Here is a 13,600-nt window from a genome sequence, read left to right on the forward strand (position 1 = left end):
AAAAGATTGCTTTTCTGTTTTCCTTTTTTTTTTGTTTGTCTCAAATATCCTTTCCAAGGGCTACTTGTGAAATTCACTGCAGGGTGCAGGGGTGTTGTTGCTGCATAGATATTGAAATTATTGTTCATTTTAGCTATGCATTAATGCTTTATATAGCATGTTTATCAAATCACCTTTATATAACTTAACAAATCAATTCCTGTGCCCTTGCAGTGAAGTGCTGCAGATAAGGAGTAGGTACTATATCTGCTTGGGGGTGATAAAGCCAGAATTTGGATAGATAGATAACTTCAATTAAGTCTCTTAAGCAGGGTAATCGCTGCCCTAGCAACAAGATGGATCTGTGAGCTGACCCAACCTGGCTTTGCTGGCGCTGGATTAACCTGGGACCTGCCACCAGCCTGGCAGAGCTGTGAGCGGCAGCGTGTCCCTGGAGTCCCCTGTCTTACCCCATGCTAACACTGCAACCTGAAGAGATTTGCAGCTGATTCACTGTGATGCAGTTACCGACGTGAGATGTTCTGCCCAGGCTTTGCTACCTGGAGATTTTAAAAGGAAATAGATCTGCAGCGGTGTAAATATCCTGCTGGAGATGCTGATAATTTACGCGCCTGCTGCTAAAACTAATGACGGGAAAAGGAAAAAGTTGGGTTCTGGGGACTGGGTTTTCACTGCTGCTCCTTGTAATCGATTCTGATTTGTTTATATTCCTCTTCTCATTCCGTAGCAATCCTGAAATTATTGGGTTTCTGATTTTGTTTGTTTTTCCTCCTTTATAAACATTTGCTTTCTTAAATGGGTTTGTATGGCATTATTACAAGTTCTTTAATTACACATTGGCAGAGTGCTGCTTCAGCGTGATCAATAACGAAGGGCATTCATAACCGTTTGAAGCGCTGATGCGTGTGAGATATGTGCTTGCGCTCCTTGGAGGGGAATAATTTACCGATGCGAGTCACTATGCATTCTATTAAAAACACAGAAAGGACATGTGTTTCTGGCCTTGTCATCCATCAGAGAGTAAATGCCGAGTGAGCCAGAATCCCAGCAGAGGTGGCGAGAGACTGAAAGCAATTTATAAAAAGTAAATAACAGTATTGATCAGTTCACCTTTTTATCACTGCCCTGTCACCACCGCCAGGCAGCGTTTTCATGGCGAGTTTCTCCCCCACCCTACGCTTCTGCATTCACCGACTGTTTATTTATGGAGCTTTCTCTGGGTCACTGGAGCAGATTTAAACTATCTTCTGTACTGGTAAACCCACCAAAAATACAAATCCATCTGAAAAAGAGCATGCTTCCACCAGAAGGCAGATGGAGGCTACAACCAGAGTGCCTGCAAAGAGGAGGTGTGACTTTCTGTACTCCAGCTTCTGCCTCTGTCTCAATCCATCTCTTCCCTCAGCTGCCTTTGCTGCTGTCTCCACTTTACGGATGGGAAAGCAAGTCCTGGAGGCAAGGCTAGACGTCCGAACCACATCTTTCTCCAGCAAGCAGAATTACCAAGACCAAGAATTACCATTTCTTTGAAGAGAAATAACCACATGGACAGCAGAAATGAATGGATAAAGAGGTTTTACTCACCTGTGCACATGTCCTAACTCCAACCACCACGACTCTAAATAATAATGTAGTTTAAAGTGGTGGGGTTTTTTGTTTGTTTTGATTTTTATTTATTTATTTAATTGCAAGTGAATTGGAAAGGGTTTATCCAGAATCTCACCAGGAATCTACAAACCTAATGCCTCTGCCCCTAGAGTGAGTCACAGCTTCGGTGAAATTGCAGCTTTCTCACACGTAGAGAGGGCAGCTGCTGCACAGGCAGGTCGTCACCCTGCTCCAGCAGCCCGGGGTTGTTGGCAGTGTGTGTCCCAGCATGGCTGGAGCCAGCCTGCTCCCAGCTGAGGGGTGGAAAGCAGAAATCCCAGCTGGGCACTGGGGCATGAGGAAGGGCATTGGGATGCCAAAGGCAGGTGACTGGAGTTTGTAACTACTGGTTTTTAAATTGAACAGCAAGTGATGCTCAGTGCTTTGAAATTTCATTATCTTAACTTTGTATCTTACGCCTCTTGAGAGAATGATTATTCATTAAGTCTCTTTAACTTACCCTTCAGCCTTGTAGGTACTGACTAATAATGACTGTTTTATACAGCCTTTCAATTTCATACTAAGTGGTTATTTAAAAGAGAGGGCTGCCACGTATTAAAGCACAGTTTGGATGCTCTGATGGTAGGGACAAGGATATGCCATTCCTCTTTCTTCCATTTAACTGAGGTCTCAAGAAAATCTGTCTGGAAAATATGGCTTCCAAAAACAAACAAACAAAAAAAAACAACCCACCCCAAAACCCACAATGATTTTTCCTTAAAACTTGTTTTGTTTCCTAATGGACAAAGCACTCCCTTCCCTGGGAAGAGTTGTGCTGCCTTCGGCGCTGACACCTCTTGCAGGGCTGCGGAAGGACGGGGTCTTGCCAGGACCAGGGTGTCGCAGGGTCTGTAAGGCAGGTGCTGAGATAAATGTGTGCTGCAGAGCTTGAGGCATGTTGCTTTTCTATCCTCATTGTTCTTCCTCCCCCTCTCATTGCTCTTTTGAGTCTTGGCAGTCTCCAGACACATTGTCCTAGCAATGCCTGGGTCGGGTTTAGAGGTGGCTGCCCCCAGCCCTCCACCAGGACTGCGGCTCTCTCCCTAACCCCCTTCTGTCATGCCGCCTCTGCTTTGAACCTAATAAACAAGCCTCACAGTGAAAAGCATTTGTGCTAACCTGGATTGCTTTGACAGAACCAGGCTAGGCAGCGATTAAACACGCAGCGCTGCGTGCCAGGGCTCGGCACCTTTGGGCTGGGGTGGAGGGGTGAGCTCCCGGGGTCTCCCATCACTGCCACTTGGACCAGCGCCGTGTGCACCTCTGGGCAGCAAAACCACATCCTGTGTTCAGAGAGAGAACAGCAGTAGCGATAAGGGGGCCATACGTCTCCATCCCCTGGGCTGTTTGTCCATGGTGCGTGCCCTTCTCAGCCAGTGCGGGTGTTTCTGCATTGATTTTTGCCACATCAGCCTTTGCACCCCGTGCTTCCTTCCCACCTCTTGAGCTGCCCAGCACGTGTCGGTGTAACTGCTCTGTGCCACGGGCAGGTTGAGTACAGGCAACCTCCACAGCCCCCCTGCTTCTCTTTGACCCACGGCCACAAGCTGAGCATGAGTTCCTAGCTCAAACCTGCCCGGCACCACGGTCCAGTAAGATATGGGGAAAATAATTCTTCCCGGCTCTGTATCATCCAGCAGTCGCATTGCTGTGACTGTTACAAAATCAGTCACGGTCTGCTCTTCACTGTCTGACCCGACTTCTATACTCGGCCGTGTTGCAGCTGAAATTGGCTGGCTTTTTGTGCTGTTCGGTGCAGAAGTTCCAGTTATATCTGCGAGAGGGTATCCTTAAAGGTGATGGGCAAAGTATGTATGTTTTTAAATCTCATAAACGAATGTAAACAACAGAAAAAGCCAGAGCAGAGATGTTGGTAAGAGAAAGGGCTTATTCCTTTATGTCTGACTTTGTGGGGCACTCTCCGGCAGGTGGATCTGTGTGGTTGATGCCAGGCACCTTTCCGAAGCTGTAATCTCTGACCTGCACCCGATATGTTCAGATGCTGCGCGTTTCTTCCCTCCCACGCAGTTTTTGCACAGCAGCTCCGTCAGCTTTAAATGAGATAATGCCATTCCCATAGCGAGGCAGGAGGGCTGATGCGGGGTGGAGGGGATGCTCTCGGTGTCTGTTCGTCATGCAGATGGCAGGGAGGTCAGGAGGGAGTCAAGTCAGAAATCTCTCTTGGGTTTCTCAAGAACAGCAGCAGGTCTTGATGGCAAATTTGAAAATGCAAATGCTCCCAGAGATGCGTCCTCACATCTCTCTTGGGCTGAAAAAGTTCTCAGGCTGGGGAGGGAGAGGAAGATTGGACACCCCCAGCTCCAGAGCTGAGAGCAGTCCCGAGTTACCCAGTTGTATAACAAAGTTGTCTGGGGAGCTGAAACAACTGGAAAACAATTTTTCCGGGGTTATTTTCCACCTGGAAAAATTCCCAGGCCACTTTACTTCAAGACCAGAGAAGGGCTTGTGTTAGCCACAGCTCTGAGCTAGGTGCTCCCGAGGCAGCAGTGCTAATGCCTGACCCCTGCCATAGCCAGGGGGTGTCAGCAGTGCTGGGCAGCATCACCTCCTGCTGCTGGACACCTCGCAGGCTCCCCTTAAAGGACAACCAACAAACGTTTGAAGGGATTTGCTTCCTTTTTTTTTTTTTCCTTGTTGTGGCTTCCAGAGTTCAAGTGTGAAGCACCGTTTTGTCAAAGGAATATAAATTCCCTTTCCTCCTAGCTCCTTTTCCCCATTAACCACTCCCCTCCTGGGTAGCAGACTGAGCGTTGTACCCATTTGTCTCTTTTACAGCTGCGAGCAGAAAGCCTGGGGAGCCTTTGATCATCTCTGACATCAAGAAGGGGAGTGTAGCACATAGGTGAGTACAGAAATTCCTGCCTGCTAAACCCAAGGCAAAATATCCAGTCCAGTAAGGAGATGCAGAAAGATGTCCCAGCAGTAGCACTTGGGTCTGGATTTTGCCAGCATTCAAGCAGATGTCAGCCTGAGAGGTTTTCTTAGACCACAGTAGGGTTTGGAATAAACACTGTCTTTATTGAAGCAAATAGAGTTGAGCTAATGGAGAAGATGGCCAGGGCAGATTCAGAGGTCTGCAGACCCTCTAGAAGATGAATGTTTAGTATCTAAGACCATGTGCTAAAGGGCTTCATACATATACATCTCTATACCATAAGGTGCAACGGCTCATCAGGTAGTTTGCTACGTCTCAGCTCCTGCCCAGGTGAGCGGAGTGAATGAGTTGTGGGTGCTGGTGGAGAACTGTGCAAATAACTCAGCCTTCGCTGACTGCACCTCTGATCCCAACACCTCATAGCAAGGCTTTCAGGGGGATTTAATGCTGCTGGAGGGCTGGTTTCTAAGACTGCTTGTACATGAGTTTCCAGAAAAGGTAGAATATTTGTCAGTTAAACATCAGGCAGTTTTGAGTGCCGTAGGTTACCCAGGCTGTATATCTAAGTAGGTGAGAGCAGCAAAGTAATCTTCCTGCCTTGTTCTGGGTTGATGCACGTTTACGCAAACTTCTTCTATGGAAGTTATAATTGCCCCAGCCTCTGTTCACACTTGTTTCCCAGAAAAGATAAAGGGGAGGAAAAAGCTAATATTGTCATCACCACTGCAGAACTGAATGCATTGCGGGATTTGAAAGGCAAATACAAATGTACTTTAGTTTTCTTCTTCTTTCCCCGTAGAACTGGCACTTTGGAGCCGGGAGACAAGCTGTTAGCCATTGATAACATCCGACTCGACAATTGCTCAATGGAGGATGCTGTGCAGATTTTGAGGCAATGTGAAGACCTGGTCAAATTGAAGATTAGAAAGGATGAAGATAACTCTGGTACAGAAATCCTGATGCAAACTGGTGCCTGTCCACTTTAATGACATTTCCCAATAGGTAGTGCAAACCAACAAAGATAAGGGCTTCTGCCTGTCTGGTCACCACTTTCCAATTGATTATAGTCTATTTTTGTTATTCTGCCCTTAAATGGAGTCTGGAAGGTTAAAATCCTGTTTGGTATGAGCATAGTCGAAGGCTGAAGGCTTTTGCTTCTAAGTGCTGCAACTCTTTCCTACGACCTCTTTCATATGGCAAATGAAAAAACCTCAGCATTCCCATTTTCTCTTCCAGATGAACAGGAGACAACCGGTGCTATTATCTACACAGTGGAACTGAAGCGATACGGCGGGCCCTTGGGAATAACCATCTCTGGGACAGAGGAACCTTTCGATCCCATCGTCATTTCAGGCTTGACAAAAAGAGGGCTGGCAGAAAGGTGAGGTTTGGAACACAGGGGTTGAACTGATGTGGGAAGGGGTCTTGAAGTTTACAAAGCCATCTCTGCAACTCTTCTTAAGTGTTTTAGCCATTTTGTCTGCTAAAAAGGAAAGGTGCTATGGAGGTACCACGCACTGTGAAGCAGGAGCAGCCTTGCTGGTCTGGCTTTTCAGACCCACGTTCAGGACGTGTGGGCTGGTCAGGACTGTGCCGTTAGGGCAATGAGAGAGGCTCAAAGCAGGGCACTTCTGGCAGAGTCAGATCCAGTGCGTTGGTTGAATGCAGCAGCTGGGAAAATGTGGTTATCTGCCTCTCTTCCACTGAGGTACTTCCTAGTCTGATTTCCCATGCTACATTTTACATGGGGAATGCCCAGCCTGCCCAGGAAAGCACCGTATCCTTCTGGCCAGGGTTCACCTGCTGCTAAACCACAGCTTATGGCCATGGCAGCACTGGGTCCTACAGAAACTGCAGATTTTGGGGATCTTCCAACCTGTCTTTTCTGGTTGCTTGTTCTGTTACATGTGGAGGTATCTCAGTGCAGGGCTGGTGTGCCTGAGAGTGGCGGACATTTATACTGCATAAATGTAGGTGCAGATTTACCTTCAGCAGCCGGCGAGGTTGGCTGTGTGTGTGTGCCTGTGTCTGAATATACGTGCATGCGTGGGATTCAAAGGATCAGGACACTGCTGAGAATATAAGGTGGAACTGAGTCATGCGCTGTATCTTAATTATTCTGTCTATACGGTAGCTGTGACTTGTAAATAGATCACTTCAGCAGCCCTGACTCATGCTTCTCATGGGGCTGCTTTACCCTGTGCTGTCTAACAGGCAGCAAAAACCCTCTGAACAAATAGGTGTGAAGTGCTAGACCTTGGCAAAGTTTGACTTCAGATCTGCCCTTTTGCTTCTTTCTGGTTCAAGGCCAAGCTCCCTCTGAGCTGAACAGTAACACAGTTCAGTGCGTCTTTCTGCCTCAGGTTCCTCGAGCTCTTAGCACATACAGTGCTGCACATTTCCACTGCTTTCCTTTGGTACAGAAAACCGAGTAAGAAGTAAAGAAGAGGGATGAGCTCATTCATCAGTGGTTCTTCTCTTTGGGGATTTTGTGTCACCGCCCAACTCTGTAGGATTCAGTCTTTTTTTCACTAGAAAATGCCAGCACTGGAGTATCCGAGGCTTTTCTGCATAGCAGTCCTGCACTGTACCTGCAGCCCGGCACAAGAGAGGTTCAGGACAGGAAACCCAGATGCTGTCAGGCATCAGTAGATGGTTTTGTACCCTTGTTGCTCTCAGTTCCCTTTGCAGTGCTGTGGCTGTTCCTCCTTCGAACTTGGATGCACATCAGTGACTGCTCTGCGGAGAAAAGTAGTGCAGGCAAGTGCTGCGGTGCTGTTGAATTTTGATCAGGAACTGGCACGCAGCAAGGAATGAAAAGCCTTTTGAGAAGAGCAACAGAGCCATTCAGCGCATTCACTGTAGCAGGGTGAGGAATAACAGTGCCTGCACAGAGGAGCAGTGCGGGGACAGCGCAGCGTGGGGATTTCTCCAGGTAACCTTGGCTTCTTTCAGGGAGGGTGAGAAACACTGGGATGAAGCCTGCCTGCAGGAACGTGCATATTTTTCTGCTGAGATGGTGCACATTTTTCTCCTGGGAGTAGCAGAAAGGAGTGGCTTGACCTTGTCAAGGGAAGAGGGGTGTTCTTAGTTTTATAATAGTTTGCCCCTTTCCTGTCAACACTACCCATCTCTGTGCCACAGGCACCCTTTTACCCATGCTCTGAAGGGCGTGACAGGTTTCTGAAGGTCAGGAGTTAAACCCAAAGCTGCGCCTGGCTTTTCCTGGAGCAAAGCACATGTTTCAGCAGCGACATTGTGGGGTGGGCTGGGTCCTGGCATCTGATAAGGGGGACACTCCGGGCCGTACCTGTAGAGAGGCACAGGCGAAGGTCTGCACTGCGGCTCTGGCAGCTCGCTCGGTGCTGGGGAAGGCAGGGTGTCCTCTAGGAGCTGTCACACATCTGTCACAGCGGGTGACAGGCTGTCTAAGCCGAAAAGCCTCAGATGCAGATGACTTGGGTTTTATCTTGACCTTGAGCATTTTTCCCCTTGTACGTGTCCCGTCCTATAGGACCGTACGGAGGCAGCTCAGGCTCTTGGGTTAGTGTCAAGTGATGGCTCTCTCCCACATAGTCTCTGTTTCCTCTCCTTCAGTGCCTGTGGCTTTACCCTTGACCATGGGACTTGTTTTCCTCCTTCCTGGGGAAAGGGCCAATACTGTTCAATTCTGGTCGAGGTTTAATGGTTCTCCGGGAGCAATTTTCAGCAATCGCTGACATTTTAAAGTGCTTTTAAGGGCTCAACAGTCTCCTCTAATGCCACCTGGTCAAATAGATGTGGGTGGCTGCAAGAAGGTTTTGTCCAGGAGCGCTCAGCACCAGACCATGTTTACAAGGGGAAAAAGGGATGCTGGAACTGCCCATGCCCCAGGTAAATCCCTGCCACGTGCATGCAGTCACCTCTCCTCTAGCACTTTCTGGAGAGTGCTTGCAGCCCCGTTTACTCCTTTAACCTTACCTGTTGCTCAATTCTGCTTTTCTAGTGCCGGTCGGGCAAGAAGGGGCATGGAGCATGCAGCTCCTAAGGCTGTTTGAGGTGAATCAAGGCCTGCTGGTGGTGATGGAGAGGCGCAGGGGTTGTCTGCTAGAAATAGCTTTCTCTGACACTCCTGTGTGGCTTCTGCGTGCTTGTCCCCAGAGGAGTGCCTGGAGATGGACAGCTGGGGGGACTGCACTTTGATTTACTTTCCCCAGAAGGGAACACCTGGCTGAATGGTTCCTCTCTTTAACAGCTTCTCTGTTTTCCCTGCTGAGGGAGTCTCACGGTTTCCGCAGAGCAGTTGTGTTGTTCTGAGGTGGTCGGTTGGGCTGGCACAGTGGGGAAGAGATTTGTCCCCGTGAAAGATCAGCTCCTGCTTCAGTGCTGCAGTGGGAGAACCTCAAATCTAAGCCACTGCAGCCAGCACAGGATCGCATTTCAAGTGTCAGCAGTTAAGCTTGATTTTTTTTGACTATGTGGATGAAACTTTTAAGACATATCCTGGTTGCAGTGCGATCTATAATTTATTTGAATACTCAAGTTTTCCCTGAGGGCTTTTTAAGGCTGATTTGGGTGGGACAAGACGGACATCTAGTGGCTGGTCGGGACCGTCGTGACAACCTGTCAGAATATCTTAGCAGCAGCAGCAGGCTGATCAGTTCTGTCTGCTGTTTGGCTACGTTTCCTGGTTACGTTTACATACAGTAGATGTTTCACAGCAGCATTCCTGCTAAAGTTCCACATCTGGGGGAAAGACAAGTAGCTCTTTTGCCTGTGATAGTATATCAAATCCCATTTCTGCAGGAGCAGCAGTCCACTTTGGACTAGATACAACCTTGGAGAGAGGCACGTTGCCATGGGCAAAAAGACATGACCATGCAGATTTGCATCTTCTCCTGCCTTGATCATGTGAGGTCCCTGTTAGCTAAACCTCGCAGCAGTGCTGGAGGAGAGGATTGCTGCTCTCGTGTGCTTGCACTGGGGAGCTGGAGTGTGTGTGCGGTGAGCACAGCACAGCTAGCAGCGAGCAAAAGGTCCTGTGTTGGCTGCCAGATCTGGCAATGAGCATGTCCTGCCCTGCCTGCTCTTCCCTGAGCAGTGCAGCAAACACGGGGAGAGGTAAAGTGAGACCATGTTTGTGGGCAGATGCCAGGGGAAGGATGGAGGAGGAGGAGGAGAATTGCCGTGACTTGTTAGTTCATTCCTGGCTGTTGCTGAACCTAAGGATTTATTTATCCGAGAGCAAAAGTCAGTGCTGGGATGTGGCACACTGGTCTAGCTTCACGGGGGGAGACTTAAAAGATATTGTAAGCTGATTTACAACTGGCTCAGCTCATGTTTGCGTTCACAGTCTGTGTGTTGGGCTGGGGTTTTGTTTGTTTGTTCGTTTAGCTTTGTCTCATAATTCTGTCCATCGGTGTGAAACATGCCCATCAGTTCCGTGTGTGACGACCTGTAGGTATCTCACACTGGAAGTGCTTGTGCTTTTACCATATAAATCCTCATGGCTTTGAAGAGTTTCAAATGTAAGTTGGCCTGAAGTCCCAGCTGCTGAGGGGCCTGGGACCCAAGGTGTGCATACATTTGTGTGCATATATGTATGTACATATACAAGTGATGGTCAGGAGTATACAGCATAGCAAGGGGAGCCTGAGACATGTTTAAAGTGCTGAGAATTAAATGGCCTGAGGCAGCTTGCCTCTCTGAGCTTTCTAACAGCACCCTTTCTCTCCAGAACTGGAGCCATCCATGTCGGTGACCGAATATTAGCAATTAATAACGTGAGCCTGAAGGGCAAACCGCTGAGCGAAGCCATCCACCTGCTGCAGATGGCGGGGGAGACAGTAACTCTGAAGATCAAGAAACAGACGGAAAGTGAGTTGGGGAGCCTGGTTTGGGGCGGGGGGGATGCAAGTGGCCTGTGGGATGTCTGTATTGCTTCTGGAAAAGTAGTATCACTCTTAATCATAACATTTCTGTAGATCTCAAAGCAGTTTGGTAAACGTATAGCAATGCAGCTATAGAGGAAGACTAGGCAGGAAGAGGCAACCTAGCAAATTAGAAGTAGAATTTGGGAATTGATTCTTCTTCAAGAAACCTCAGACTCACTTCCTGAAGCCAAGTGTCTTGATCCTTGCTCTGAAATACTCTTTTTTCCCCTGCTGACACTTAGCACTGTCACAGCCACTTGCTGAAATAATTGACGCGCAAGTGCCAGTTGGAGACTTGTTAATCATTCTGAGAATGAAGCAGGTGTAATTGAAATTTCAAGGTAATCTTGAGTTAATCGTGATGAGCAATCTTCTGAATGGTTGGAAAATTGGGACTTTTAGAACACTGGCCTTTGTTTGGTAAGATAATCTGTCCTCATTGACAAAATGCAGACTTTCAAAGGGCCTCTTTATCCCAGCTAATGCTCTGCAGGCTGGAGATCCAGGGTGTGGATGGCTAACAGGATATCTAATCAATGAGGACTTTAAAATATTCGGTACAAGAATGCTTGTGCTGAATTCCTTGTATAGCTTTTGCCTGAAAGGGAATTGGACGTAATGATAATAAAGGCCTATTATTACTAAGATAATGAAAGGGAAGGCCTGAGTTTCATCATCTGCATCCAGCTTTCAATTTTCCAATCACTAATCAGGGGAAATTCAGCCTCAAAATACCAGATCCAGGAGTTCCACCATTGTCTTGAGACTGCATGGGAGACTCTTAGGGAGGTGGTGATCAACCCTGAATTGATCCGAGGTTGTACTGTCTTGACAGAGCATTACAAATTCAGCTGTGGTAGTTTGGGACTGGGTTGTGTTGTCATGGGAATCTTGCCGAAACTTAGAAAAATGGAGGCTTCTTGGAATAGAAGGAGCTAAAAACTCAGAGTTTTTTATTTTTCTTTTTCCTTCAGCTTGGTATAAGAGTATGGCTTTTAACTGTAATGCATAGGCCTTTCCCAGTTACTTTTGAAGAGCTGAAGAGGTTCTTCAGGACATGTACTGTACCTGGGCTTGCTCCCACGTCTACCTTAGCCTTTCCCTGAGGCTTGTTCTTTGAGCCTGCTAAAGCAGCTTATTCTGATTTCAGAACCCTATCCCAAGAAGTCTGGGAGTATAAATGAAGTGAGTGACCCTGAAGATGAACTGACGGACTCCCAGAAAACTAGCAAGCTCTCTGAGATATACTCAACCACAATTCCTAGCGTGGACAGTGCTATGGAGTCCTGGGATGGCTCTGGCATTGATGCTGGTTATGGAAGCCAAGGTAAGACAGGGTGTCTTTTCTCACGGGTCTCTGGCCCAAGGCGAAGACAGACTGATCATCCAAGTCTGTCTAGAGACTAAACATGAGCCAAAGACTGTGGTCTGACTGCACTTGCACAGCTTCTCGCTTTCAGCAAGGAACAACATGTATTTTAAAATGTGTTCATGTGGTGCTCTGAGTTTTGTATATATATATATATATATATATATTAGGTTTTTATTGGCATGTTTCTTCTGGCTTATATGGCATTGTATTGTTCACAGCATTTTCAAAACCATTATAACACTTCATAATTCACGTAATCCAGGGAAGTATTTACTGTCCATATGTCTTAAAAAATATTTGGCCCATAGCTCACTTTTAATTCTCCAGAGAGGCCATGTAGAATGTATTAATCCTCTTCAGGATGTTTTAAAATCCACAAGAACGTCTTGTGACTAGAGGCACTCACTTAACAAAATAATTAAGGTAATACTGCAAGAAAGGATCTCTAACTCTCTAGTGAGTGATCAGATGAACACATGTCTTGGAGTCCAGGTTTATTCAGCTGTGGTTTCTGGCGGACATATGGAATTGGGATAGAGGATGCTCTAGTCATGGGAATAGATTTTCACTTGGAGGAAAGCACTGGAAAATAGTTATTCCAGTTCAGATTTAGTGATGTAAGTTACTATTAGCCCATGTTGAAACAAAACAAAACCCTGAATCAACTCCACAATAGGAAATTGGTGAAAAGACTGCTGTCCTGAATATTATGTGAAAACAAGGAGGAGTGCTCCAGGAGCGGTCTTGGAAAGTGCTTTCAGTGTACTGAGCAAGGTGTCTGCCTGTGCTTACTGCAGCCTGACTTAGAAAAGCTGAAAGGATAGCACTGTGCCAGCGTCTCACCTCCACCGTGCCTGCATCCTCCTTGGTTTGAAGTCTTAATTTGGCAGTGCCTTTGTGACAGGAAGCTCTGTTAAGAAGGAATCCCCTGGCCTTGCTAATGCTGCCATCCTTCTTCATCTAATTGGATGTAAACACAAATCGGACACCGGATTTAGCAAAGCAATTGCTTTTACCTGTAAACTGAGAGCGAGTGATTGAACACAGGGTTCCCAGGAGTGGGGCTGATGCCGTTACCCCACATCCGTAGCTGACGACGTTGCTTCAGGGGCTGTCTGATCTTTCCTGGTAACTGCACTTTGCTGTGTGGCAGTGTGCTGGTGCTGGCTGGGAAGAGGGATGCTGGGGGCAGTGAGGAGACGCAGGGTTGCTTGTGGGATGGGTAGGGAAGGCAGGATGCAGGGTGTCCTGGGAAACACTAAGTCTGGGGTTTACTCTCCAAATGGAAACCCCCAGATGAGGCTCTGCAGCCTCCCGGGTTTTAATTTCATCCACAGCTTTAGGAAACCAATCAGGCAAGTGTTTGAGCAAGGGAGCTGTGCTGGGCCTGGTGGGAACATGCCACCAGGTGGCTCTGAATCCCAGGGATCCAGCCTTTCTCTCGGGATGGAGGCAGTGGAAGCGGTGGCATCCAAGTGACAGCTCCACACGCATGTCCCTGCAGTCCCTGGCCCCCTGTGCCCAGCCCCAGCCTCCTGCCTGCCGACTGCGGGGACCTGCACCCAGGGACCTTGTTTTCCTGCTCTGGCAAACAGCGAATGCTCCCGACTGCTGTAAAATGTTGGCAGGCCCTTTTCTGGGGCTCTCTCCAGAGCAGCCTAACCTTTAAAAACACACAGAGGAAACACTCAGCTAAGTGAAATAACAGGCCTTGGCATTTTCAAAGAAACCGTTGGCAATGTCTTCGGGTATTTCCAATGCTCTTAGCTGTTT

General features: G+C 47.6%; 1 protein-coding gene across 12 annotated transcripts in view; it reads left to right on the forward strand.

Annotated features, from left to right (window-relative positions):
• Window positions 1-13,600, forward strand: part of GRIP2 (glutamate receptor interacting protein 2) — a 255,299-nt gene that overhangs the window by 227,487 nt on the left and 14,212 nt on the right. For all 12 annotated transcript variants that reach the window (XM_080606887.1, XM_080606886.1, XM_080606892.1 and 9 more), the window contains 5 exons: window positions 4,444-4,510; window positions 5,343-5,488; window positions 5,780-5,924; window positions 10,260-10,399; window positions 11,606-11,782. In XM_080606887.1, coding sequence (XP_080463013.1) covers window positions 4,444-4,510; window positions 5,343-5,488; window positions 5,780-5,924; window positions 10,260-10,399; window positions 11,606-11,782 — 675 coding nt within the window. The remainder of the gene's footprint in view (window positions 1-4,443; window positions 4,511-5,342; window positions 5,489-5,779; window positions 5,925-10,259; window positions 10,400-11,605; window positions 11,783-13,600) is intronic.

This window comes from Anser brachyrhynchus (genome assembly GCF_964034855.1).
Source record: "Anser brachyrhynchus genome assembly, chromosome: 10".
Taxonomy (NCBI): Eukaryota; Metazoa; Chordata; class Aves; order Anseriformes; family Anatidae; genus Anser; species Anser brachyrhynchus.